The sequence below is a fragment of the Morone saxatilis genome, unplaced genomic scaffold, assembly GCF_004916995.1.
Source record: "Morone saxatilis isolate NCDOM2014 unplaced genomic scaffold, NCSU_SB_2.0 Contig17, whole genome shotgun sequence".
NCBI lineage: Eukaryota > Metazoa > Chordata > Actinopteri > Moronidae > Morone > Morone saxatilis.
The window spans coordinates 15,306,066-15,327,895 of record NW_023339729.1 but is presented as its reverse complement, the minus strand read 5'-3'; the positions used below and the strand labels follow the sequence as shown (position 1 = coordinate 15,327,895).

General features: G+C 41.0%; 1 protein-coding gene across 1 annotated transcript; it reads right to left on the bottom strand.

The window, feature by feature from the left end:
* Positions 1-13,732: 13,732 nt before the first annotated feature.
* Positions 13,733-21,384, bottom strand: melk (maternal embryonic leucine zipper kinase; the record flags this gene model as incomplete). Its single annotated transcript, XM_035660619.1, is given in 15 exon segments — positions 13,733-14,632; positions 14,719-14,822; positions 14,916-15,072; positions 15,703-15,799; positions 17,355-17,646; positions 17,786-17,950; positions 18,096-18,227; positions 18,368-18,454; positions 18,719-18,817; positions 18,955-19,023; positions 19,603-19,701; positions 19,954-20,046; positions 20,825-20,893; positions 21,018-21,161; positions 21,268-21,384. Coding segments are annotated over 15 exon segments (1,902 nt in total), but the record flags the coding sequence as incomplete, so codon positions are not given.
* Between the last annotated feature and the right edge of the window lie 446 nt (positions 21,385-21,830).

Genomic DNA, 21,830 nt, shown 5'->3' with positions numbered 1-21,830 from the left:
TCTCTCTCTCTCTCTCTTTCGCTCTCTTTCTATTTCTCTCTTTAAACTCCCCAAAGATGGGCCCCCCTAGTGGATCGGCTGACTAACTACAAAAGCACAAAGAGACTCAATCATCATTTAAAGGCGCCATTTTACTTTCTGACTTCCTTTCAGATCCATTCAGTACTTCTTCTTCTTCTTCTCCCCCTTTTGAATGCTTGTCCTTGTGCTGTTTGACATCCTGAAATTGTTTCTATAAAAGCATTGCTTTTGTGAAAAAACAAGTGAAACTGTTTTATTTTTTTTATTTTTGTGTGTCTCCTACATAAGTTCTGCGCTGTGACAATGTATGACACCAGGGTCGAGGCCTTACCCATCATGTACAGACAGAGTAGGACAGATGTGCCCTTGAGCGCTGATCTGAAATCAGTGTGTTATCCCTCTCAAATGTTTAAGGGCCCGCGGTGTTGATCTTGCGAGGGGGCAGTATCTTCCTAAACCTGTACGTAGCTTCCTGTCTCACTTCTGTCAATACACGATTTGTACAGTAATCAGTGAACGAGAAGAGAAGTCACAATGTCAATAACAATTCAATTTATTCAATTATTCACATTTGAATTTAGATTTTAGTGTTGAAGCTTTTTTACGATAAAAAGACTAGGAGGTGTGTGGTGTTGTTTTAGCCATCGTCTGCAAGTTTTTTCTTATCTTTTGTTTATTTGTTTGTTTGTTCTGGGTATGTATGGCTGACCGTAGCGCTTCATTGCTACTGTGTAGTTTTACTATCTAACAGATTGGAGGCACCAAATCTGCAGCGTGAGACATAAAAATATAGATATATAAACATATACCTATAAACACTGAACAAAGCTGTTAGTTTCTCAATCTTTGTTGTTTCTGGGTTTTGAAATAGTGATAGAGTGGATCCTTTTACATTTGTAGACCTTAAAAGTTGTGTGTACACAACTCTAAAGAAGATTCTTATGACGGCTCACCCGCTGTGCTGCCAGCGTGCACCGCAGCAGGAGCCTTTCCTTATTTCTGTCTTTCTCTCTTGATCTTTCTGAGGCATTATTGAACCTGAACCACACCAGCTGAAAACAAGGACAGTGCCTTTAGTTTTATATGTCAAAACCCCCCCTGACTGACCACGCATCACTAAGACAAGATTCAGCGTCCCTCCCTGCAACTCCTTAAACAAAACTCTGCCTATCTGCCCATGCGAACACAGGGTTGTAGATTATATAAAGCCTTCCACAAATAAGTCAGAAATTTCAATACCAACTTCAGATAATAATTTACATACTGTACCAATGGTAACATTGCACCTCTTATAACAGAACCTAGCCCTGATCCAGAACAGAAGAATATGTCCCAGAGCTTGGACATTTGAGTCACAGATTTACTTATAAAATGACTAACTGGGATAATGTTGAAAATACAAACTCATCTGATGGACTCTACAAACACTGTCATGTAAATGTGTCATGTAAAATCAAAGATTGTTCACTCAGTGCTGCCACTAGTGGTCTGTAGATGTATAAAGGAGATTACAGTTTTAATTGCTAGTATTGCTAGAATATAGCTTCCAGCCACCAGTGACAGCACTGAGTGCTCTGTGCACTCGAAGTCAATGAGCAAGAAGGGTGTTATATTGTTATGTTTTAAATCTCAAATATAATGTTAAATAGAATAATCCTTTCTGTGATGGAATAAATAATGTTTTTAGCAGTGCAACTATTTAATGGATTGGAATGAAATTTAGTACAGATATTTATGGTTGCCAGAAAATATATCCTAATGACTTTGTGATCCCTTGATTTTTTCCTCTAGTGCTACAATGAATTTGGCATGGTGGTTTTTTGTAAAATGGCTCCACAACTGTGCCATGAATCTTGCGCCACCGTCAGGTCAAACTTTTAAGTCTGTCTAAGATGGTGAACATGGTAAACATTATATCTGCTAAACATAAGCATGTTAGAATTACCATTGTAAGTAAGTTAGCATTAAGCCCAATGCAAGTACAGAGTCACTGAGCCGTTAGCATTTCCTACCATCCACTGAGTTCATATTTTCAACACTCTTCCACAGCAAATTTGATGAGCAGATCTCTGACTGATATGTGATAAAGTGAAGTGATACATTATATATATAAAGACCTGGATCAGAGCTAAACAGGACCCACTGGCTTGACCATGAGTGAACACTGAAAAAAGGCACAAAATATACACAAAAAAAGCCAAGTAAGCGACAGACAGATTACAAGTCTGTTCATTAATATTGCTTTTTTATTCAACCAGAGCGTCTTGTAAAGGAATTACCCCCTTACAGAAACACACACACACACACACACACACACACACAAAGAAATATTGATTGAAAATCATTCTCCTTGAGGAGGTAAATCCATTCATGTCTCCACCAAACCGGCCAAAATTCCGCACCCGTTCTCCGGTGTAGCCAAGAATCCGGTGACACATTAACAGGATTATTTGTTAACTATGCATCCCATAGTGATACAGCTTGCCTTGCCATTGCTTTGACCTAATTGGTTCACATGGGGAGAGAATGGGTTCTCATTGGCCCGCAGTCATTTCGATTGGCAGCCATGACATTGACTGCAGCGACGAGGGGGGACTGTCATTGTGGGTGGTACTGTAGGAAGCACGGCGGGCAGAGGCCACACACACACACACATAACTATAAGTACAGACACACACTCTCTCCCTCCCTTTGTCCTTTGCGGAGTGGTGATCGCCCCTCCTCTCATGCCCCTGTGTTCCCCAGGGGAGGCCAAACCTGCTGTGCCATCAGAAGCTCATCCCATCTTTTTTCTCCCCCTCCCTCAGCCCTAATCTCATCATATCTCGTGCACTCGTCCCCCTCTCTCTCTCTCTCTCTCTCCTCTCCTTCCCTCCTGTAGCACTGCCACACCATCAGGATTAGGAATATTAAAACTATTCTGTTGATTTCAGGCCCGTGACCTTCCTCAAAAAGTCCTCCCTCTTTCTTCAGACAGCCCTATTAATCCTTTTTTCCCCTCTCCTTTCTTACTTTTCTTTTTGACTATTCAGACGTGATGCTCGCTGTCCTGTCAGAAATTCTGCATAGGAATGAACCAGTGGTGTTTTGTGCCAAAGCGAGGTCATTTCAATGGCAATATTGCTGCCTGTATCTTTATTTGGCTACGGATATTCTGTGAGCTCATATCACATATTCTGTTTTCTCGTGTATCTATAGAGAATATAAAACACAAAGAAACACTAGAACGTTTCATTTCCAGCTTTGCTACAGTTTACTGTCCATGAAAATACAATTGCATCCAGAATTTTTTTCTCCCAGCTCCAAATCAAATAGGAAACTGAAATAAATGCAAATTAGTTTTTTTTTCTTTATTATGATTTCTCACCGAGTGTGTACCGCCTGACTGTATCTCAATATGAATCCATGAAGATGGCTACTGCCTTCGTAAAACCTGAGGGGATTTCAGCATCACATCTTGACAGCAATTAGTGGCACAATCTGTTTCATGCTTGCTGATATAACTAGGCTCTGGACAGATCTCATACTGAAGTGTTACAATGTTCTGTACATCTTAATATTATTCAACTGTGGAAGAGGAGAAATACACAGGACTCAGCCTACAAAAATCAACTGTGCTTTTTAAGCAGATGTTTCAATCAAAAAAATAAAAATAAATAGATAACATGATTTTTCACCTTACTGTGGCCTTTCGTGTAACAATCTGGAGTTTTTTTGTGTCCATGGCTTCCTATCTGGGGTGTTAAAGAGATATTTATATCTGTAATGTTTTGGTAAAAAAAAAAAAGAACAAACAAAAGACAGAAATAAATACATCAGAATGCAAAGACAGATGCAAAGATGAAATTAGGTTTGAACAATTCAGCTTGCTCTATTCTTCGAAATCAAAACGCGACAAAAAGAAAACATATCTGTAACATTCACCAAAGCCTGTGATGCCTGTTTTAAATGATAGATTCTTGTACAAAAACATATAAAATAGCAGAAAAGACTTACAGATACAAACACAAAATGAAGATAAGAAATGCCTTCAAATATTCTGGAGGGGAGGATTTAAAAAAAGTAAAAAGAAATGCTTCTTTAAGAAAATGTGTATGTTTTTTATTCGATTTTCTAGTAGTTGCAAACAAAACTTGGTGTTTTTTCTCTTTGTGTGTTGTGTGTTGTCTTAATATTTGAATGTATTTTACTGCAGTGCGAATTTGCCAAAGATATCATATCACTTGATTTCTCTCCTTTATTTTTTTGTTTTCTTTTTGTTCCTGAATTGTGACCAATTTTGTTCAGAAAACTGGAAATAAATGGTGAATTTGATATTATGCTTATTTTTCATATTTCTATTGTTAATATTATTGTTATTTTATTTGCTGGGTTTGAGTTTACTGTGAAATATTAAATTGCAGTTTGCTTGATGCATCTCTTCATACTCAGTCTGTGTACCTGTCCATCCGTCCACCTGAGTGACTGTTGTTGGTGAATTATTCCATTTATGTACCTGTAATGTGAAGCTAAGAAGTAATTATTTGTAAATATTTGCCATAATTTTATTGGTCCTTCAGAATAAAAAATAATTTTTTGGAAGTTAAAGGTTCTGTGTCAGTACTTAGCTGCAGATGTACGCATGTTTTGTTCATGAACATCAACATGCATGCAAACAATGCACACACATACTTACTGCAGGTCTAAATGACACATTCCTCAACATCCAGCGTCAGCCAGGACAGCCGGAGACCTCCAGAGCAGGAGGTTGTTTGTGTCTCAGTGTGACCTCGCAGCGCAGCTTTCATCCTGGGGACACCGATCTCATCTCAAGGCGTCTGTCTGGAGGCGAGATTGGAGGGGGTGGTGGGGGGCACGGCTAAACCCCCCTCCCTCTTCTCACCCCACCACTCTGAGTGTCCCAGTGCTGCAGTCTTGGCTGCTAGCCGAGTCCAGGAGGGGGCAGAGGTGTGTGTGTGTGTGTGTGTGTTTGTAGAGAAGAGGACGAGGAGGAGGAAGGGGGAGAGGGGTGATAATAGGACACAAGCCACGACATGGCGACAACACGGCACACACACAGAAAACAGCACAAACCCAGCTTGAGACACAGGCCGGGCTGTCCGCAGCTTGGGTGCCTGCCCAGGACACAGTGCGCTTTTGTGTGTCCATGTGTGTGTGCGTCCAAGCTCGTTTTGGTTCCTTGCCAACTAAAGGTAGCACAAAGGTTTGTGAAAAGTATGAGCACTTAATTGAAAGTTAGCAATGTTTTATTCCAGCAATCAGAGATGCATTACCCAGCTACAGGACCCTGGGGCAAACAAATGAGCGTTGGGGCCCTTCCACACACATTTCCACATCCCATTTTCTTTCCCCCAGAACTAAATATTCTTATGCTGACATACTTCCATTTCCCAGGTTTACGGTGTCATTTTGTTCGTAACAATTTGATTAAAAATTCAGCATTCAGTTTGTATTGTGCTTTAATGGTACACATCACCAAAGAAGTTAATCAAATTACCAAAAACTAATTTTCACACAGGCACTCTGGTGCATTCATTTTTCTTAATTTAAACATCCTCCCTCTGTACTTCTGATGCATGTGACAAAACACAGTTTAGATGAAGGTATGGATGGACAGTTTCATTTTGCACTGCCATAGTTTAAAAAGCTATGCTATGCCAAAATACAACGGAAATTGGGCCAAACGCTCACTGTTAATGTTTGTCTGACAGGTGCAGAGCTGATGTAGGATCTGTCAGATCAATGTCTGCTTGAAAAGTGAGGTTTGATGTGTTCAGTTAGTTAGAAAGCAGTGCCACGCCCTTTGCCCTCTTTTCCCTCCTCCTATTGCTCCAGATTACATAACATGACTAGGCACTGACATGTTCTACCTCCCCACCTCCTCCTCTGCTCTTCCTCCTACCCTGGCTTCCTATACAAGAGCAGGAGACAGACAACAGTGGTACTTATGGAGGCCAAGAAGTCATGCAAATTAACGTCAGTCAGCATCAGTATTTTTTGGCCCTCCAGAGCCCCTGTAGGGAGGAGGTGTGGGGCCAACTAAGTATAATTGGGCCTTAGCTGATTAGTGAATAGGGGCTCATACAGGAAAGAGAAAGGGGGAAGAGAAGAAGAGATGCTGAAGAGATATTAAAGGTGAGAGAGCAGAACCTTTGAATCAAACAGGAGAGGGAAGAGAGAAACTGACAAAACATACAGAAGAAAGGGATGAAGCAGGGAGTGTGCTAATACATGTGTTGCATATTCATGAAGGCGGCTGTGTTTGCATCCCCATATTTGCTCTCTTACTCGTCGACACCGTGTATTCATATGTGTTTGGTTGTAGAAACATTACTGAAGATGTGCAACAGGCATGTAAACAATATGCATATTTATTCCTCTGTTCTAATACAACTTGGTTCTCATTGTCATAGATTTACCCATCCTTGGTATTAGTTATGATAACACTGTACCGACCACATTCATTGCTGAGATGTGGGAACACGGCAACATTCACTAAAAAGAAGTCACCATGTTTCTACAGTAGCCCAAAAGGGACAACCCAAACACTGACTCTAGATAGGGGCGTTCACATTTTTTGCGTGTTTCACAGCCAGTTTCACCTTCGTGCTTGGAAGAAGAGGGTGAGTACACACTGGACCTTTAACAAAAGCATCCCTTGACAACAAGTCCAAATCCAAATTTTAAAAGATTCTTGTTGTTTCAAAAGTTGCCTAAAATATTTCTAAACTGCTAACATTGCTTCTCTTCCATCTTCCTGCTCAACTAACGAGAGCTTACGTAATGTCACGCTACCATAAAGTGGTATTGGTGATTGACACGAGGTGGAAATGGGGGTCAAAAGGATGTTAATTTGTTCTGATTTATTTCTAATTAATGCTTTTTGCTTGGAAATTTCTAGATAATTTGACATCTTAAAGTCCAAACTCAATTACCCAATGACACTGCAGGCCCACTTAATTCCAAGGGGTCACGAGGAAGTTTAAATCCAACTTTCACATGTAATTTTATGCCACCTGTTTCTATCATCACCTTTAAGCATTTGGCTTCATTGTCGGACGTTGTTGGATTTAAAGAGTCTCTGCAGGTCTTAGTGCTGGCTCATCAAATGAACAGAAACTCTCTGATAGACTCAGTGAAAAAAAAAGTGGTTTGACCTTATCACAGAAGACATTTGGACCTCACAGAATGAGCCTTTACATGCCTCTCATTGCCCTTTACAGCAGCGTCCATGTCCACACTCACTCTCTCTCTCACACACACACACACACACACACACACACACACACTCACTGAAGTCACACAGATGATGATTACACAGTGACAGTGGTAAAGATGAGCGAGGCTCGTACAGAGTGCTTATGTGCTGTGTTTCAGTCATTAAGGCCCCCCGGACACCAGTAATGACAAGACACGTAGTTCCATGTAAAGTTTTTTTTTTCACCCTAGGCCCGTCACTCACAATCACTCTCTCACACAGATACTACATGTAACAAATGTCAGACGTGAGTACAGTGTGTGTGTGTGTGTGTGTGTGTGCCTGTACATGTGTGTCAGCATGTGGATGTCGGACCATTGACAGGCATGGAAGCAGCTTGTTGAACTAATAGCCTAACTAATGTGTCTACATTCCCTCCCTCCCTCCTTACCTCCCTCACCCCCTCTTCCCTCTGCAAAACTGACATCTATGAACTGAGCATGGAAAAGAGGGAGGGAAAAAAGAGAAAAAGGAGGGGAAAAAAAGGGGAAGAGGAGTGCGTTGACAAGCGGCAGACCCTCTCGCCCTCCCGTCTGACTCCGTCTATCTCCACCTCGCTCCCTGAGGGTTTGTCTCTGAGGATAGTGCTATGATGAATAGGCCTGTCTAAGCTAACCTAGCAGAGACCAATTAGAGAGAGGGAAGAAGAAGAAGAAGAAGAAGAAGAAGAAGAAAGATGGAAACAGAAGAACAATGAGAGAAACTGAAGCAGCAGGAGAGCAAGAGGCAGAGAGGGGAAAGAAGAGATCGAGAGGAAGGGCAGGGAGGTAGGAGGATTGGGGTAAAGATGAAAGTTTAAGACAATGCATGTTGGGAGTACTGTTGTCTACATCTATGTGTGTGTGTCTGTGTGTGTGTGTGGGTGAGCTGTCAGTGCTGAGGGAGAGGCAGTGTGAGAGGGGCTGGCCTCTTAAGTCTTAACCTCGTCTGCTGCAAGAGAGAGAGGCTTTGACAGCAGAGACGCACAAACAGGACTGACCCTCGAAAAACACTTCCTCCTCCTCCTCCAGAGAAAATCTGTTACTGCTGAGCGCCTTGTCTTCCTCCTCCCTGCCTTCTTCATTCTGATTATTCTATTAGTCCTTAATACGTTAGCAGCCTAGCTCCTTTTCTCACAGGTTGAGCTAACACAATAAGTTTCGGTGACAATTTTTATCCCTGATTGATTGTTGCTAGTTGTCTCTACTGTTAGACTGCTTTTCGCTCACCTAAATCAAAGAGTGTGGGCAAGAGTACAGTAGTTTCATTGATTTATTTATTATATATTTTTTATTTTTTTATTACAGTCTTTGTCTTGTGATTCAACTTAGACATCTAATGACACCGTTCATGGTCTACATTTGCAGCTTGCTGTGTCTGAAGCTCCTCATTTGTTACCTGGCACACAAAATTTACTTTGTCACTTTATTCAAGCACTTGAATTCTCAGTGGGAATTTCCTGCAATTTATGGTTCCCTTAGAAATTCTACAGCATGTAGTTTGTTTAAAAAAAAACTCCCACTACATCTGTCAGTGAAGACACAAAATAGTGACGATGCGACAATCCAAATCTCTTCAATGCTAATTAACAAGGGAGCGATTTCAAACACAGAATCTGTTTCTAGTAGGTCTTTGATGGGTGAAATCCTCGGGCACCCAGGGAGTGGTGTTTCATGTTTCTTCTGGCAGCAAAAGAAGACCTGTGTAGTTAGCATTAACACTGACAGCCAATACAAAGAAGAAAATGGAAGAAAATGTTAACAGAAAATCTAATTAAAAGGAGATATCCAGCAGTGACATGTACTGTTTGATTTACAGGTGGTCTCTCAGAAATGCAGTCCAAAAACACAACAGCAAAGACTAATAATTGTAACTACAAGCTACAAGCAGCAGAAGGAAAATGGAATATCTACTGCATCTACTGATGTAAAAAGAAATGTTTAGACTTTTCCACCTCTGTATTCATGTCGTATTGGAGTTACTGTAACTACCCGTTTTAGACTTGTAAATAACATTTACATCAACTTTCAAGTCGTAATTATGTCGAGGAAAGTTTTTACTTGGCGCTTGTCTGAATGTCTGAAATCCAAACAAACACATATAGATGCCTCATGTAGGCATGTTTTGTAACTGTTACTGTGAGTAAATAGCCATGAGATATTAAAGGCTTTTTAAATCACTACCCTCTTGAGCGCCTCAGATTTTCTTCAGCAGTTCGAAACTGGAAGGATCCCCTAACTGAAGAGCACCCGAGCAGCAGTCTTTTTTTGTGACTAATTTAAACAAAATGTAATAGCTGTCTGACAACAGGAACATTTGCAAGTTATAAATGTGAACCTTTCCCATCTCTACCATCCACCCCATAGGATGTGAACATTGCATTATACTGGAAAACCTTGGCTCCACACGTAGGCCCAGTCTGGCCTGGGATCAAATCCCACTAATGCTTCCTCGCCTGCGTCTGCCAAGCTAATTTTCCTCCTTCAGACAAACATTTGATAAATGGTCTCCTCACTCTCCTCTTTTAATATAGAAAAACTCTCCTTGTCCTCCTCCTCTCCTTCATTCGGATGATCTCCGCCGTCCTCTCCCCATCTCTGAGACAATTACAAACATCCCGCTTCCCATTTATCACTAACAATTAAACAGCATGGACGGAGGCTACTTCATAAGCAGCGAGGAGAGGGCGAGGAGAGCGGGCGGAGACGAATGCAAGTGGAATGAAGTAGAGTCAACAGTGAGAAAGAGAGAGGAAGGCTGACAGCACAATTAAGGTTTTTAATTCTCTGCTTGAGTGGGCCGGTCCAGTCTTTATGCTAATTAGGATGCCACGGCCATGTAATAAATCTCTATGATCCAGCCTCATTTCCCCTCTGTCTCTCTGTCTGTCTCATTCACACACATGCTCACACACATTTACAACAGCACAGAAAGTTCACCCATTACTTTTTATGGCTACATCCTTAGGCTGGAGTGTTAATAGTTTTGATAAAATTGTTTTTTTCCTGCAAATTTTTAATGCTTCCCTGAGATTTGAGAGCCACAGCGTGTCAGCACACACTGTTTACTGGTTGGCCAAGCATATGCTGTCTTGGCTCAACGCCTATACCACATGTAGTTTCTCTCCCTGTTAACTCCCTTTATTAGTGTTTTTCAGGAATATGGTTTGCATGCCCTGCGCTGTTGGACTGCACTGTATAAACACACATTTAAAAGGCACAATGAATGCAGAAAATATTCTCTTATTCCTCTCTCTTTTCTCTTATCCGCTCATCTACATTTGACAGACATGTCTAATGATAACATCTGCAGATGGGAAGAAAACAGCACAACAATCCGTAGATAATTGGGGGGGACACATTTAAAAGACGTGGAGAGAGAAAATGAGAGAGATAGATAAGTGGACAACTGCAGGCTGTTTGTTAAAGTAGCAACTAGCATATATATTTTCACCCTCATTTAGGTCACGCGGTCGCACACTAATAAGTGCTTTTTTTTTCTGTTGCTTCCTACAAAGTATTCCAAAGCCAATTTAAACACAGAATCTGTATAAAAAAAATCTACTACAGCTGTATGTTCATTACATAAATGAAGGTAAAAGCAGTTTCAGACAAACTAGAGTGGATTTTTACTCAGTGAAATATACCATATGATCATTTTACAGCAGAACTCAGCCTTGCTGCACAGCTCTTCGAACAAACATACTCAGTCTGGGTTTGGTGTGACGCCTCTCCAGTTTCTCCTGCTGGTACAACACTTTCTCATTGGTGGTGTCACTGTCAGCCATTTTGTGCTGCGTGAGGGTTAAAATGGCCACAACCCCAACCACCAGGACCAGATGAAGAAGGTATAAGGCTACATGGAGACAAGTCAGAAGCAGGGAGACACAGACGTTGGCAATGCACCAAGGCCAGGCCAGGACCAGCAGCACGGAGTGATAGAGGGAGCTGAGGACAAGAGCCGGGACGGACAGGATGAGTCTGAGCAGCGTGGAGGCGAGCCAGGAGTACAGAGACAGAGGAGACAAGAGAAGAGACACTGCGGCCTCGCTCATGGATACTGCCTAAAAGATAAAAAGTGCAAATGTGACATAATGCGGGTGAAAAGGAATTAGTGCGTTAGATCAGTGGTTTCCAAACATGTGCTTACACAACACCAGCATATTATCATTTTTTTAAGCTGGTACAGCAAACTTTTTGCTGCCTTCTACAGCTGGAAATGAGTCTATGAGAGCAGTCAGAGTGAACCAAAATGTCAAGCTGCAAGCCAGAAAACCAAAAAAAACCAAGGTGCTCAAAGACACTCAAATGCTCCAAAAAATTTGGATTACAATTAATCAGCCTTTATAGGACAGTCAATAGTGAAGAGGCAGACAGGAAACATGGGCAGAAAGAGGGGTATGACATGGCTGAAATCAAATAATGGACACTGCAGTTATGTGATATGAACTATAACCATTCAGCTACCAGGGCTCTCCAGTTATTTGGGGCCTGAAGAGGTAAAAGTATAGTAAGTAAGAAAAAAAATGTACAACAGTTTCTTCAAAAAAGCACAATTGTGGGTAACTATAGTGTTTTCTCACTGTATTAGAGCACAAGTGGGCCTAACTACGGTCATCAACTTACCTCACAAGGATTCCCATACAAGGTGTCATTATACATCTGAGCATTGCGAAGCCCTGAAAAATGAGCAACACACAGATATGCAGAGAGAAATTAATGTGTCATGCAGATGCCTTCACAGAGCAACAGCAAGCTAAATTGCTGAACCATATCAATATATTTCTCAAGAACCATAAACTCACATAGGAAAAGGAGAATGAGAGCGATTGCCAGCAGGAGCCTCATTTCCCCAACACGCTTTTACACTCACAAGCTCTAAAACAATGGGAACGGTTAAACTCTGATCTGTTCTAGCAGTTACACATTATTTAGTGACAGCAACAGCACATTTGAATAACTTTATGACAGCTGTTTATGACAGATTTACATGTCTACTTACCCAACACTGCTCTCACACTGAATGAACTGTGTGTCAGCTCACTTCTGCTTCTGATACAGTAAAAAGTCCCACTGTAGGTTTCACACTTCTTTATATTCTGCTAAATCTCTCAGTTTTAATCCTCCTCAGGGCATTGTGCAAAACATGCTCTTTTGCTCTGGTTTTGAAACCACAATGGACTGAACTGGACAGCTTTTCAGCGCCACCTGTTTGAGTGGAGGGACAATGACAAGAATCATTTCACACACCTTATTACAATAAGCAGATTGGGACAGGATGTAGGGGTTCTTCTTACAAGGAGGAAACCCTGAATCATCTACCTGCTCCATTACTCTTGCAAACACTGAGAGGTTGAGGTGAATGTAACACTATAAGGTAAAAAAAAAAACACGATATAGAGCCAAAACATTTAATAGAAAAATCACAGGGAAGCATGCAAAAAGGTGAGAACAAGGGGCTCTATTGTAAGGGGGAGAAAGAGGGGAATGGCCAGAAAGGAGGGGCAAGTCTTTCTTATATGTGAGAAAGGTGACAGCTGGCCAGTCAGTCCAGCTGTTGTCCACACACACACACACACACACACACACACACACGCACGCACACAGACAGAGTTCTGATCCTCTAACCTCAGCTCAGCAGGAGTCATTACCACCACTGGAATAATATGGAGGATATGAGGCTCGAGAGGATGTTTTTTTTATCACTCCGCTGCAACCTTCACCCCTGTCTTAAATTATCATCCCCACCACCCATCCTCTTTCAGACTCCATTAAGGTTAAACCCCCCTTATCATCCTCTCAACCCACCATTACCCTTCCCCTCCCTGCTGAGACGCCAAGGAGAACCTGCCACAAGTAAATGCCAATCAGCTGCAGTGCTGTTATGACTAAGTGGCATCTTGTCTTGGAAAGGGGAGGGGGGAGAAGCCCTTACACACCTTTTACTCTGTTCAGATGTTGCAGTCAGTGATTATCATTATTCCAGTCATAACAATCACACTCCTACAGTCATTTCTGCCATAACAATGATCATGCACCATTTTGAGCCAGCTAGATCATTATCCTTCACTGTAGTTCTAAATTTACTTTAGATCACAGAACAAATTCCTGTAATTCAGTGACCCAAAGTTAAAATTTTCAAACATAATCTATTCAAAATGTTGGTGCCACTTGCAAACCAAAAATATCTTAAGTGTTGAAACGCAGACATTTGACACCTTTCACTGCTTATTTTACTGATGGTAAACTGAGAAATGCTGTCACTGAGCTGAACTATCACTATCAATCTTTGTACCAAAGAGGAGTGAAGCCTAAAAGACGAACAGAAGGACGATGACAGAGTGTAAAACACACCACTGCACCATCAAACAGCTGAATGAAAAAAAAAAAAAAAAAAGGAGCATTTGATGTCAAGGAAGTATATACGTTTATCTCAATCATCTGTCTCCATGAACACAAGCATATTACATTTAACAGAAACCATTTATTTTGCTCCTTTTACATGCCAGTAAAAATCTTACAGATACGATGTGACAGACAGTTTAAAACTAGACAAGAAGCACTAATAAGAAAGTAAAGCAGACACATCCTACAACAGACAACCATGTAAAAATGTCATAACGGAAGAATTGTAAACACGTACATGTACATCAAAAAACAATGACAGTAAATTAATAATTGTTCTGCTTCTTTATGTTATTCAATCAAGTTTAGCTCCTACAGGGATGAATAACAACATCAAGACATAAATATGGTAATAAGTAGCCAGAAGGTATGCTGTAAATAGCGTGGTTAGATTTCTCTCTCTCACACACACACACACACACACACACACACACATTCATTTCAAGAGGACTGACACAGATCCTATTCAGCTTACGAAGGCGGGGAGTAAAACAACAATATTCTACATAAAACAAGATATTTTTACAGATTCTTGACATGTAATGCTCATAAATTTAATGTAACATGTACTCTGGGGATTGCAGGTTGGCCTGTGGACAATTTCAAATATTCACTATAAATAATGTAGGACTGATCATTAATGTTGCTGAGACACCATCCTATGTTCGAATCTGTACATCAATCACTAATCAATCCTCCTAAATACTTGGACAATGGGTGTGTCATGTTGCTGACACAAAAAAGCTAGTGTCCACTGACACTGGAAGTGATATTGACAGGAAAGTGCATTATTTAGATCCTGGATGTGGAGAGGATGTCTTCCACCAGGTGCTTATAGACCCAGGCGTCGCCCTTCAGCCTCTGGCGGCGGACCCCGACGACCTCCGGCCTCTGGAGCAGGCACACCTCCAGCTCAAATGCCATGGTTACCTTCCCAAAGTCGCCCCAGGTTTGACACTTCAGAGTATACCTAAATGAAGGGCGAAGGAGACTATTAGGATTGGATGAAAGACTTGTCAGTGTGATCAGAAAGGGGGATAACGTGCGTCTTTTTACCCTTTCTGTGTGAAATCAACGTTTTTCTCCGGCAGGATGGAGAGGATCTGGTTAAGGACCTGGTCTGGGTTGGTCTGACTGGTCAGAGTGACGTTGTACTGCGCCTAGAGGAAACAGACACACAGAAAGGCTGTGATGTGTACAATACTTTACGTGTGACACAGAAAAAGGTGACATGGTGCACAACTTCGACATACCTTGATCTTGCGTGGGCCGTCACGCATGGCTCGTCTCTTGCTGGGAGTGAGCATTGTGATCACTTTATCCAGGCCTCTCTCCAGGGAACCAAACACCTTTCCTCCTCTCTTCTTCTTCCCGCTGTCTCCAATACCAGCCATGTCCAAAGACCGAGACCTGCAGAGCAAAACAGGGTCTCACGTTTACTCACTTTGGTGGGTCATTTGATTGAAGTGCTCTTACCTAACCCCTCAGCTAGGTCATGGGTTTACAGTTCAGTGTTAGAGCAGAAACTATACTGTGCTGTGTACCATTTCTGTCCAATTATTTAATCATTTAGGTGATTATTTTATTCAGGCTGACTTTATGGACAAACCTATCACCTTTTAATTGTGGTTCAGTCTCTTTAACCTACAGCCCACCCTGAAGTCTCCAGCAATCGTAGATGTGGACTTTATCCTCCCTCCTGCCCCGTCACTGTCAGCCTTTACCACATTCAGCTACTAACACACTACTTTCCCTTATAGCAGCTGTGGCTCAGGAGATTGAGAAGGTCATCCACTAATCAGAAGGTTGCTGGCTCGATCCCCGGCTCTGCTTCTACATGTCAAAGTGTCTATCTTTTACAAGATACTGAACCGATGATGAGCAGTTGCATGGCAGCCTCGACCATCAGCCTATGAATGTGTGTGAATAGGCGAATGTGACATGTAAAGAGCTTTGAGTGGTTACAAGAGTAGAAAGGCGCTGTATGAGTGGAGTCCAGTTATCTTTCACCTTAGAGCGCTCATCCTGCAGGCCACTCACCTTCGCTCAGGACTGAAGGCCAGTATTTCAACGTTTGGAAGCTCCTTGTTCTCTGCTGCCCTCTTCTTATTGTGCTCTTTAGAGGCACTGCCTTCACCTGCAACACACACAAAAAAGTGAATTTGGACACATTAAACCTCTCACACCACTCTGTGTCATTAAATACTCTTGCAAACATTGTTCAAACCAACAGAACTTTATATCACATTCGACTCAAAATCCAAAGTTAAAAAATATGTAGAGCAGCAACAATTAGTCGGTTAATCGAACAGAAAAATTTATTGGTATTTTGATAATTGACTAATTGTTCAAGTAATTTCAACTAGAAAATGATTACGTTATAGTAAGTTTAATAATGGGCTTTGGACATTTAATGAGGTCACTTTGGGCTCCAGGAAATTGCAAAGGGCATTTTTTACTGTTTTTGAATGTTTCATAGATCAAACAATTAATCAAGAAAACTATTTGCATTAATTGATAACAGAAATAATTGTTAGTTGCAGCTTCATAAATAAAACTTGAGTAGATGTGTACATAAAAGTGCACAGACATAAACAAACCTTGTAGCTATAATAAAGAGTTAGAATATGCAGATATAAAATAATATATGAAACTGTCCAGGCAATACGGAATTAAACGATTCTTCCAAGTTCAAAGCCTCTTAAGAGGAAATAAAAGGGGAAAAAACAGGATGGGCTTAAATGAGAAATTGACCAGTACAGCCATTATCTCTTATGCATGGAACTGGCTGGCTTTTACATTGGAGTTGTGAACACAAAGGCTTTGGTATAAACAGAGACAAGAAGCCACACACACACACACACACACACTCAGCTAGGCTTTAGTGGCAAGAGAACACATGTCACTACAGCCCACGTGGGACAGTGAGCAGAGGAAAGAGACAGCTACACCTGTCACAGTGCACGCCTAGGGAGAGACACACACAGACCACGTTGTGTGTGTGTTTGTGTGTCAGAGGCTGCATGTCTGCACTGTAGCTTAGAGAACAAGAGCCTGTAAAGAGAAGGGGACTGAGCCAGACTCCAAAAGGGTTTAACACCAACTAGGTCAGCCACAGCATGTTGGCCGGCTTGTGGCCGAGTCTATAGAGGGAACTAATGAGGCCGGACGTGCGAGCAGAGAATTCACTTTGACAAATAATTAAGACTTTAATGATTCTCCATTCATATTAGTGTCCTTCATTTATAGATAAGTGAATAGAATTAGCTTCCTGATAATAACCTCACCTTTGAGTTGACAGTGATAATAAGTGTGCGTATGAGTGTGTCCATTTTTCAGTGGTGCAATGACAGCTAAATCATAGAAATATGAGTGGCTTTGGGATAAAAACAGGGCCAACAAATGAGTTTATTACCAGAAGACAATTTACTTGCAAATGTGTGGCATGTGGATGTGGCACTTGTGATTATGAGAGCTGCATGAGACTGAGCGAGGGACAGATAAATGAAAGAGCACAACGTGGAGAGGGGCAGTTAGCTAATGCAAATAATCTAATAGAGATTGTACTCCAAAGCCCTTGTTTGGAACAAAAACAATTACAGTAGACAAATAAACTGCATGATGAACTGAAACCCTGCAGTGTCTGTACTTCATTACTGCCATTGGTTGAGTAACCAAGAGACTCCTCTTACCTTTTGGTGTGCCTACATTGGTTTTAGTGCCATTGACGTTAGCATTTTGATTGGGTGTGGTCAACACATTCTTGTTGGGTCGTGCGTTCTTCTTACTGGACACCGGAGTCCAAGGAGGAGGCAACGCAAATATTTCAACATCTTTGTCCTGCACGGCGATATTCTCCTTGTTCTCACTAGTTCGCTCTCGGACTCTGTCCCTCCTCTCCTGTCCGTGCTGTGTGGTCGTTCGCACCCTCTCTGGGGTTGGGCTGTAAGCACATCTTTTCTCCACTGATGGAGATGCTAGTCTCTTTAGAAATACAAAGAAGAGATAGAAGCAGTTAGACCACTGCTGCTAACGAGCCTAAAGAGAAGGTTTTTAATCCAAACTTTATCTGTAAGGACATGGGAGAGAGCAAAAACATACATTTGTCCCAACTTTCACATACCGCATCTTTGTTGTTTGTAGCTCCATCTGGCTGACCTCTGACCCCCTGGGGTGTATACTGTGTGACTGAAACCCACGGGCTATCATCAATGTAGTCTGAGCAAAAGTCCAGAGAACCCACAATCACAGCGTCTTCATCCTCGCTGAAGTGAAGGCCTTCCCTAGTCTGAAAGCGAGAGAGAAAATATAAAATTGTAAAATAAAACAAAAAAAACTGCCCCACAACATTTGGAAGTGGGAAACAGTAAATATTTGAGGTATGGGGTAAAGTCATGAAGACTGAACCAGAACATGCAGCTGTAAAGACAGACCTGTATTCCCTGGAGCAGTGGAGAGCAAGAGTCCTCACAGACTGGTGGTTCAGGGCGTAGGCGGACAGGTTTGCCCCTCTGCTTCTTTGACAGCAGCAGCAGGTAGGTGGCTGTGGTCTGGTCATATCGCCACTATAGGAATTAAGATGCATTAGACTTCACATCAAATAGAAAGTATAGAAAATATTATGTCTGCAGAGAAAACAAGGGGTACAAAAATGATTAACATCCACAATAAACATCGACTGATTACGAATGGATCAGACACATACCTCCTTGACCAGCGCTGTGGTGCTCTCCCTCGATCGTTTCAGGTTGACAGCCATCTCAGTGATACAGTCCACATCTATGTGCCCGAGCTACAGGGAAAAAAATCCCAATATGTTCACACAGAATCCAAGATAGATGCTCCTCTTTTATATTTTTATACATGAGAAGTAAAACAGCAATTCTCCAAAAATACTATTTATATTAAATATTATGGAATTATTTGAACTCCATAGAAACATGCTCAAGTAAAACTGTAAACAGTTAAATGCTACTACGGTGTTTACAGTTCTGTTTATATTTTTAATCTGTATTACGTTGTTTTTGTGTATGAATGTGTGTGTGTGTGTGTGTACCGGCTGCTGGCTGTGCCACTCCACGGGGCTGTTGTATTCTTTCATCACCCAGGGATGGTCCAGCAGCTGTCGAACAGTTATACGCCGCTTGGGGTCCACCTAAAGGACACACATAGAAACTACAACTCAACATGCAAGAGACTACATATCCAACAATCTACAGTATGTCTAAAATATTGTACAAATACATACAATTTATATTCATAAAAGAGGAAACAGAATGACTGGTTATATACCTGCATCATCTGGTTGAGGAGGAGGATGCTGCCTGGAGAGAGCCACCGAGGGTTATCATATTTACCTCTCTGAAGATATAAAAGACATACAAAACTGCATTATGAAACATTGATACATTAGAGACAGAAATAAACATAAGGACTCTCTGGTTTTGCCTTTTGGCGATATTGTGTCTGACCATAACAACACACAATAATTGTAGGAAATGGATATTTAGGAACTTCATTTTATAAATTCATATAGTATCTAGATTGTTCACAAGTCAAATAATACAATAACATAATTAATACATTAAAACAATGCTTTCAATGACATACTTAGGGTTCAGACTTTCTAATACTTTCTAATAACTTGTGAGTGAGGGCTAAATTGATTTAATGATGTGGGAATATGTGTATTCATAACTTTGTAATTGAAATTTTCATAGCTGTGAATTTTAGTAACAGTTTTTAATTTATTGTATGTTCCATTTACGTTTGCCCAGGACTACAGTGGAAAAATAGCAATTTGCTAAACCTGGTGCAATGCATCTCTCCTTGTTATATACAGGGTTAATGTTTTATTGTGCACTGTCTCTGTTCAAATAAAAGAAATAATAATAATGCCTAATTTTCTGAAATATTAAGACTGCTGGGAAATTGTCTTACTGCAATCTTCCTGTAGAGGACCATGCAGTTGTCATCATCAAAGGGCAGGTATCCACAGAGCAGAGCGAACAGCAGCACTCCCATACTCCACACATCAGCCTGGAGGTTAAAACATCACACAGCAGCATTTCAACTTCAAGTGTTACAGTTGGGATTTCACAGCTCAGTTGCACCGAGTCATGCACCAGTGAATATGATCAGGACACCATGAAAAAGCAGAACTGTGGAACAGGCAGGTAATCATGACTTTGAGTGAGAAACAAATGCACGTTTTGGGGGTTTAAATAAGGGCAGCTCTTTAAAACGTAACCCTGGTGATTCTAAAAGCTGTAAACAGCACGCATCTCTTACCTCTGAACCAATGTATGCTTTTCCCTGGATGAGTTCAGGAGCAGCGTACGCAGGGCTCCCACAACACGTCATCAGCTCATAATTCAAACCTCCCTGTGAGAGAGATAACCACATGATAGACCACACAATATTTATGCATACGTCATGTTTATAGGCACTTATCACTTTGACTTTAGGCATCAGCTTTTATCTGCTAGATCCACTCACATTAGATTTCACAATGTGATACGTGTACCGGTTTTATTTTACTGTACAATAAGAAATGTTCATACACCACCATAATGGTGCACAGCTGAAACAACAGCTGTAACTCTTCAATAGGCAACAAAATATGAGATTGTTTGCTACAAAGAGTGCTACGGTCAGCGCAAGTAGTATTTTCTTGCTAATGGTTATAACTTTATAACTCACAACTAACGAACTAACTCTCTAACATAACAAAACACCAGGGAATTGTACATTTACAAAATAACACTGCCACACTGTAACAGCAGCAGCAGCATTTTAGGTCAGTATAAAGTATTTGTGTGTGTGTTTAAAGTGTTATAAATATTTTGTCTATCTTCTTTATTTTTAAATCTTGCTTTAACTACGCTGCAGTTTCCACAATAAAAACAGTTTACATTTTAATTCCTTCATTTATTGTATTATTTTATGGGGCCAATAAATCCCTATAGCAATCAAAGCTTCATTATATACATGATGACATTAACATGTTTTATATTCTATGTACTCCTGGGCCTGGCAGTAGAATAAGCCACTCCAAACCTGTATAATTAGATATATTTTTCTCCCTTTGCTCATTACTTAAAGCTAATAGACCTCATATTCCTGACAAAAACACAGTGAGACAAGAAATGTGGTTATGTACCTTAGGTTTGGCACACAGTCCAAAGTCTATGAGCTTCAAGTTGTGGTCTTCATCAATCAGTAAGTTTTCCTACAAGCATTGCAACAGACATTAACATTAATATCTACAATATCACAGACGAGCAGACGCATTTTGTTGTAGTTTCTCTCATGCGGCACATTCTCATGTAGTCAGTGGTTGTTTTTTTTTTTACCGGTTTGAGGTCCCGGTGTGCGTATCCCTGGCTGTGGACATAAGCCATCGCAGACACAATTTGTCTGAAAAACACCCTGGTCTCCTCCTCGGACAGACGGTCCTTTGCTATGATGTAGTCGAACAACTCCCCACCCGTACAGTACTGAGAGGGAAAAGAAAGGACAGCAGGAGACAATGAGCATAAACATTTAACACACACACACACACACACACACACACACACACTCTCTCTGTGTATTTGTGCTTACCTCCAGCACCATGAAGATCTGGGTGGAGGTCTCTATGACGTGGTAGAGGCGACAGACGTGCTGATGACTCAGGCTCTTCATGGCCTCAATCTCCACCTTCACACGAGGCAGGTCATCCTGGGGGGACCAATGTATACCTTTTCATTTATTCGGAATTTTTAAATTGCCGCATTTTTATGCAGAACAATGGAAGTTTAGAAACCATGGGCATCTGAATATATAATGGAGAATTTAAAAAAATACAACAAAACAAAGGCAAAGAAGGTTATTGACAATGGCAAGTAGTTGTGAGTAGGGTTGGAGACAATTTGTGATGAATATTATCGGCTTTCAGCGGAATCATATCGTAAAGACATGAAAATGTGTCATTTAAATTAATATTTTAACTATTGTGAAGAGTTTTGTCTGATTTAATGCACAACAGTGGAACAACTGTTACTTACATTGACCTAAACTTTTAAATGTGATTAAATGTTTATTTATGCTTAGTCTGTGTTTGGACATTGAGAGCACATACCTGGCATATATATATGCCAGGTATGGCTTATATATATATATATATA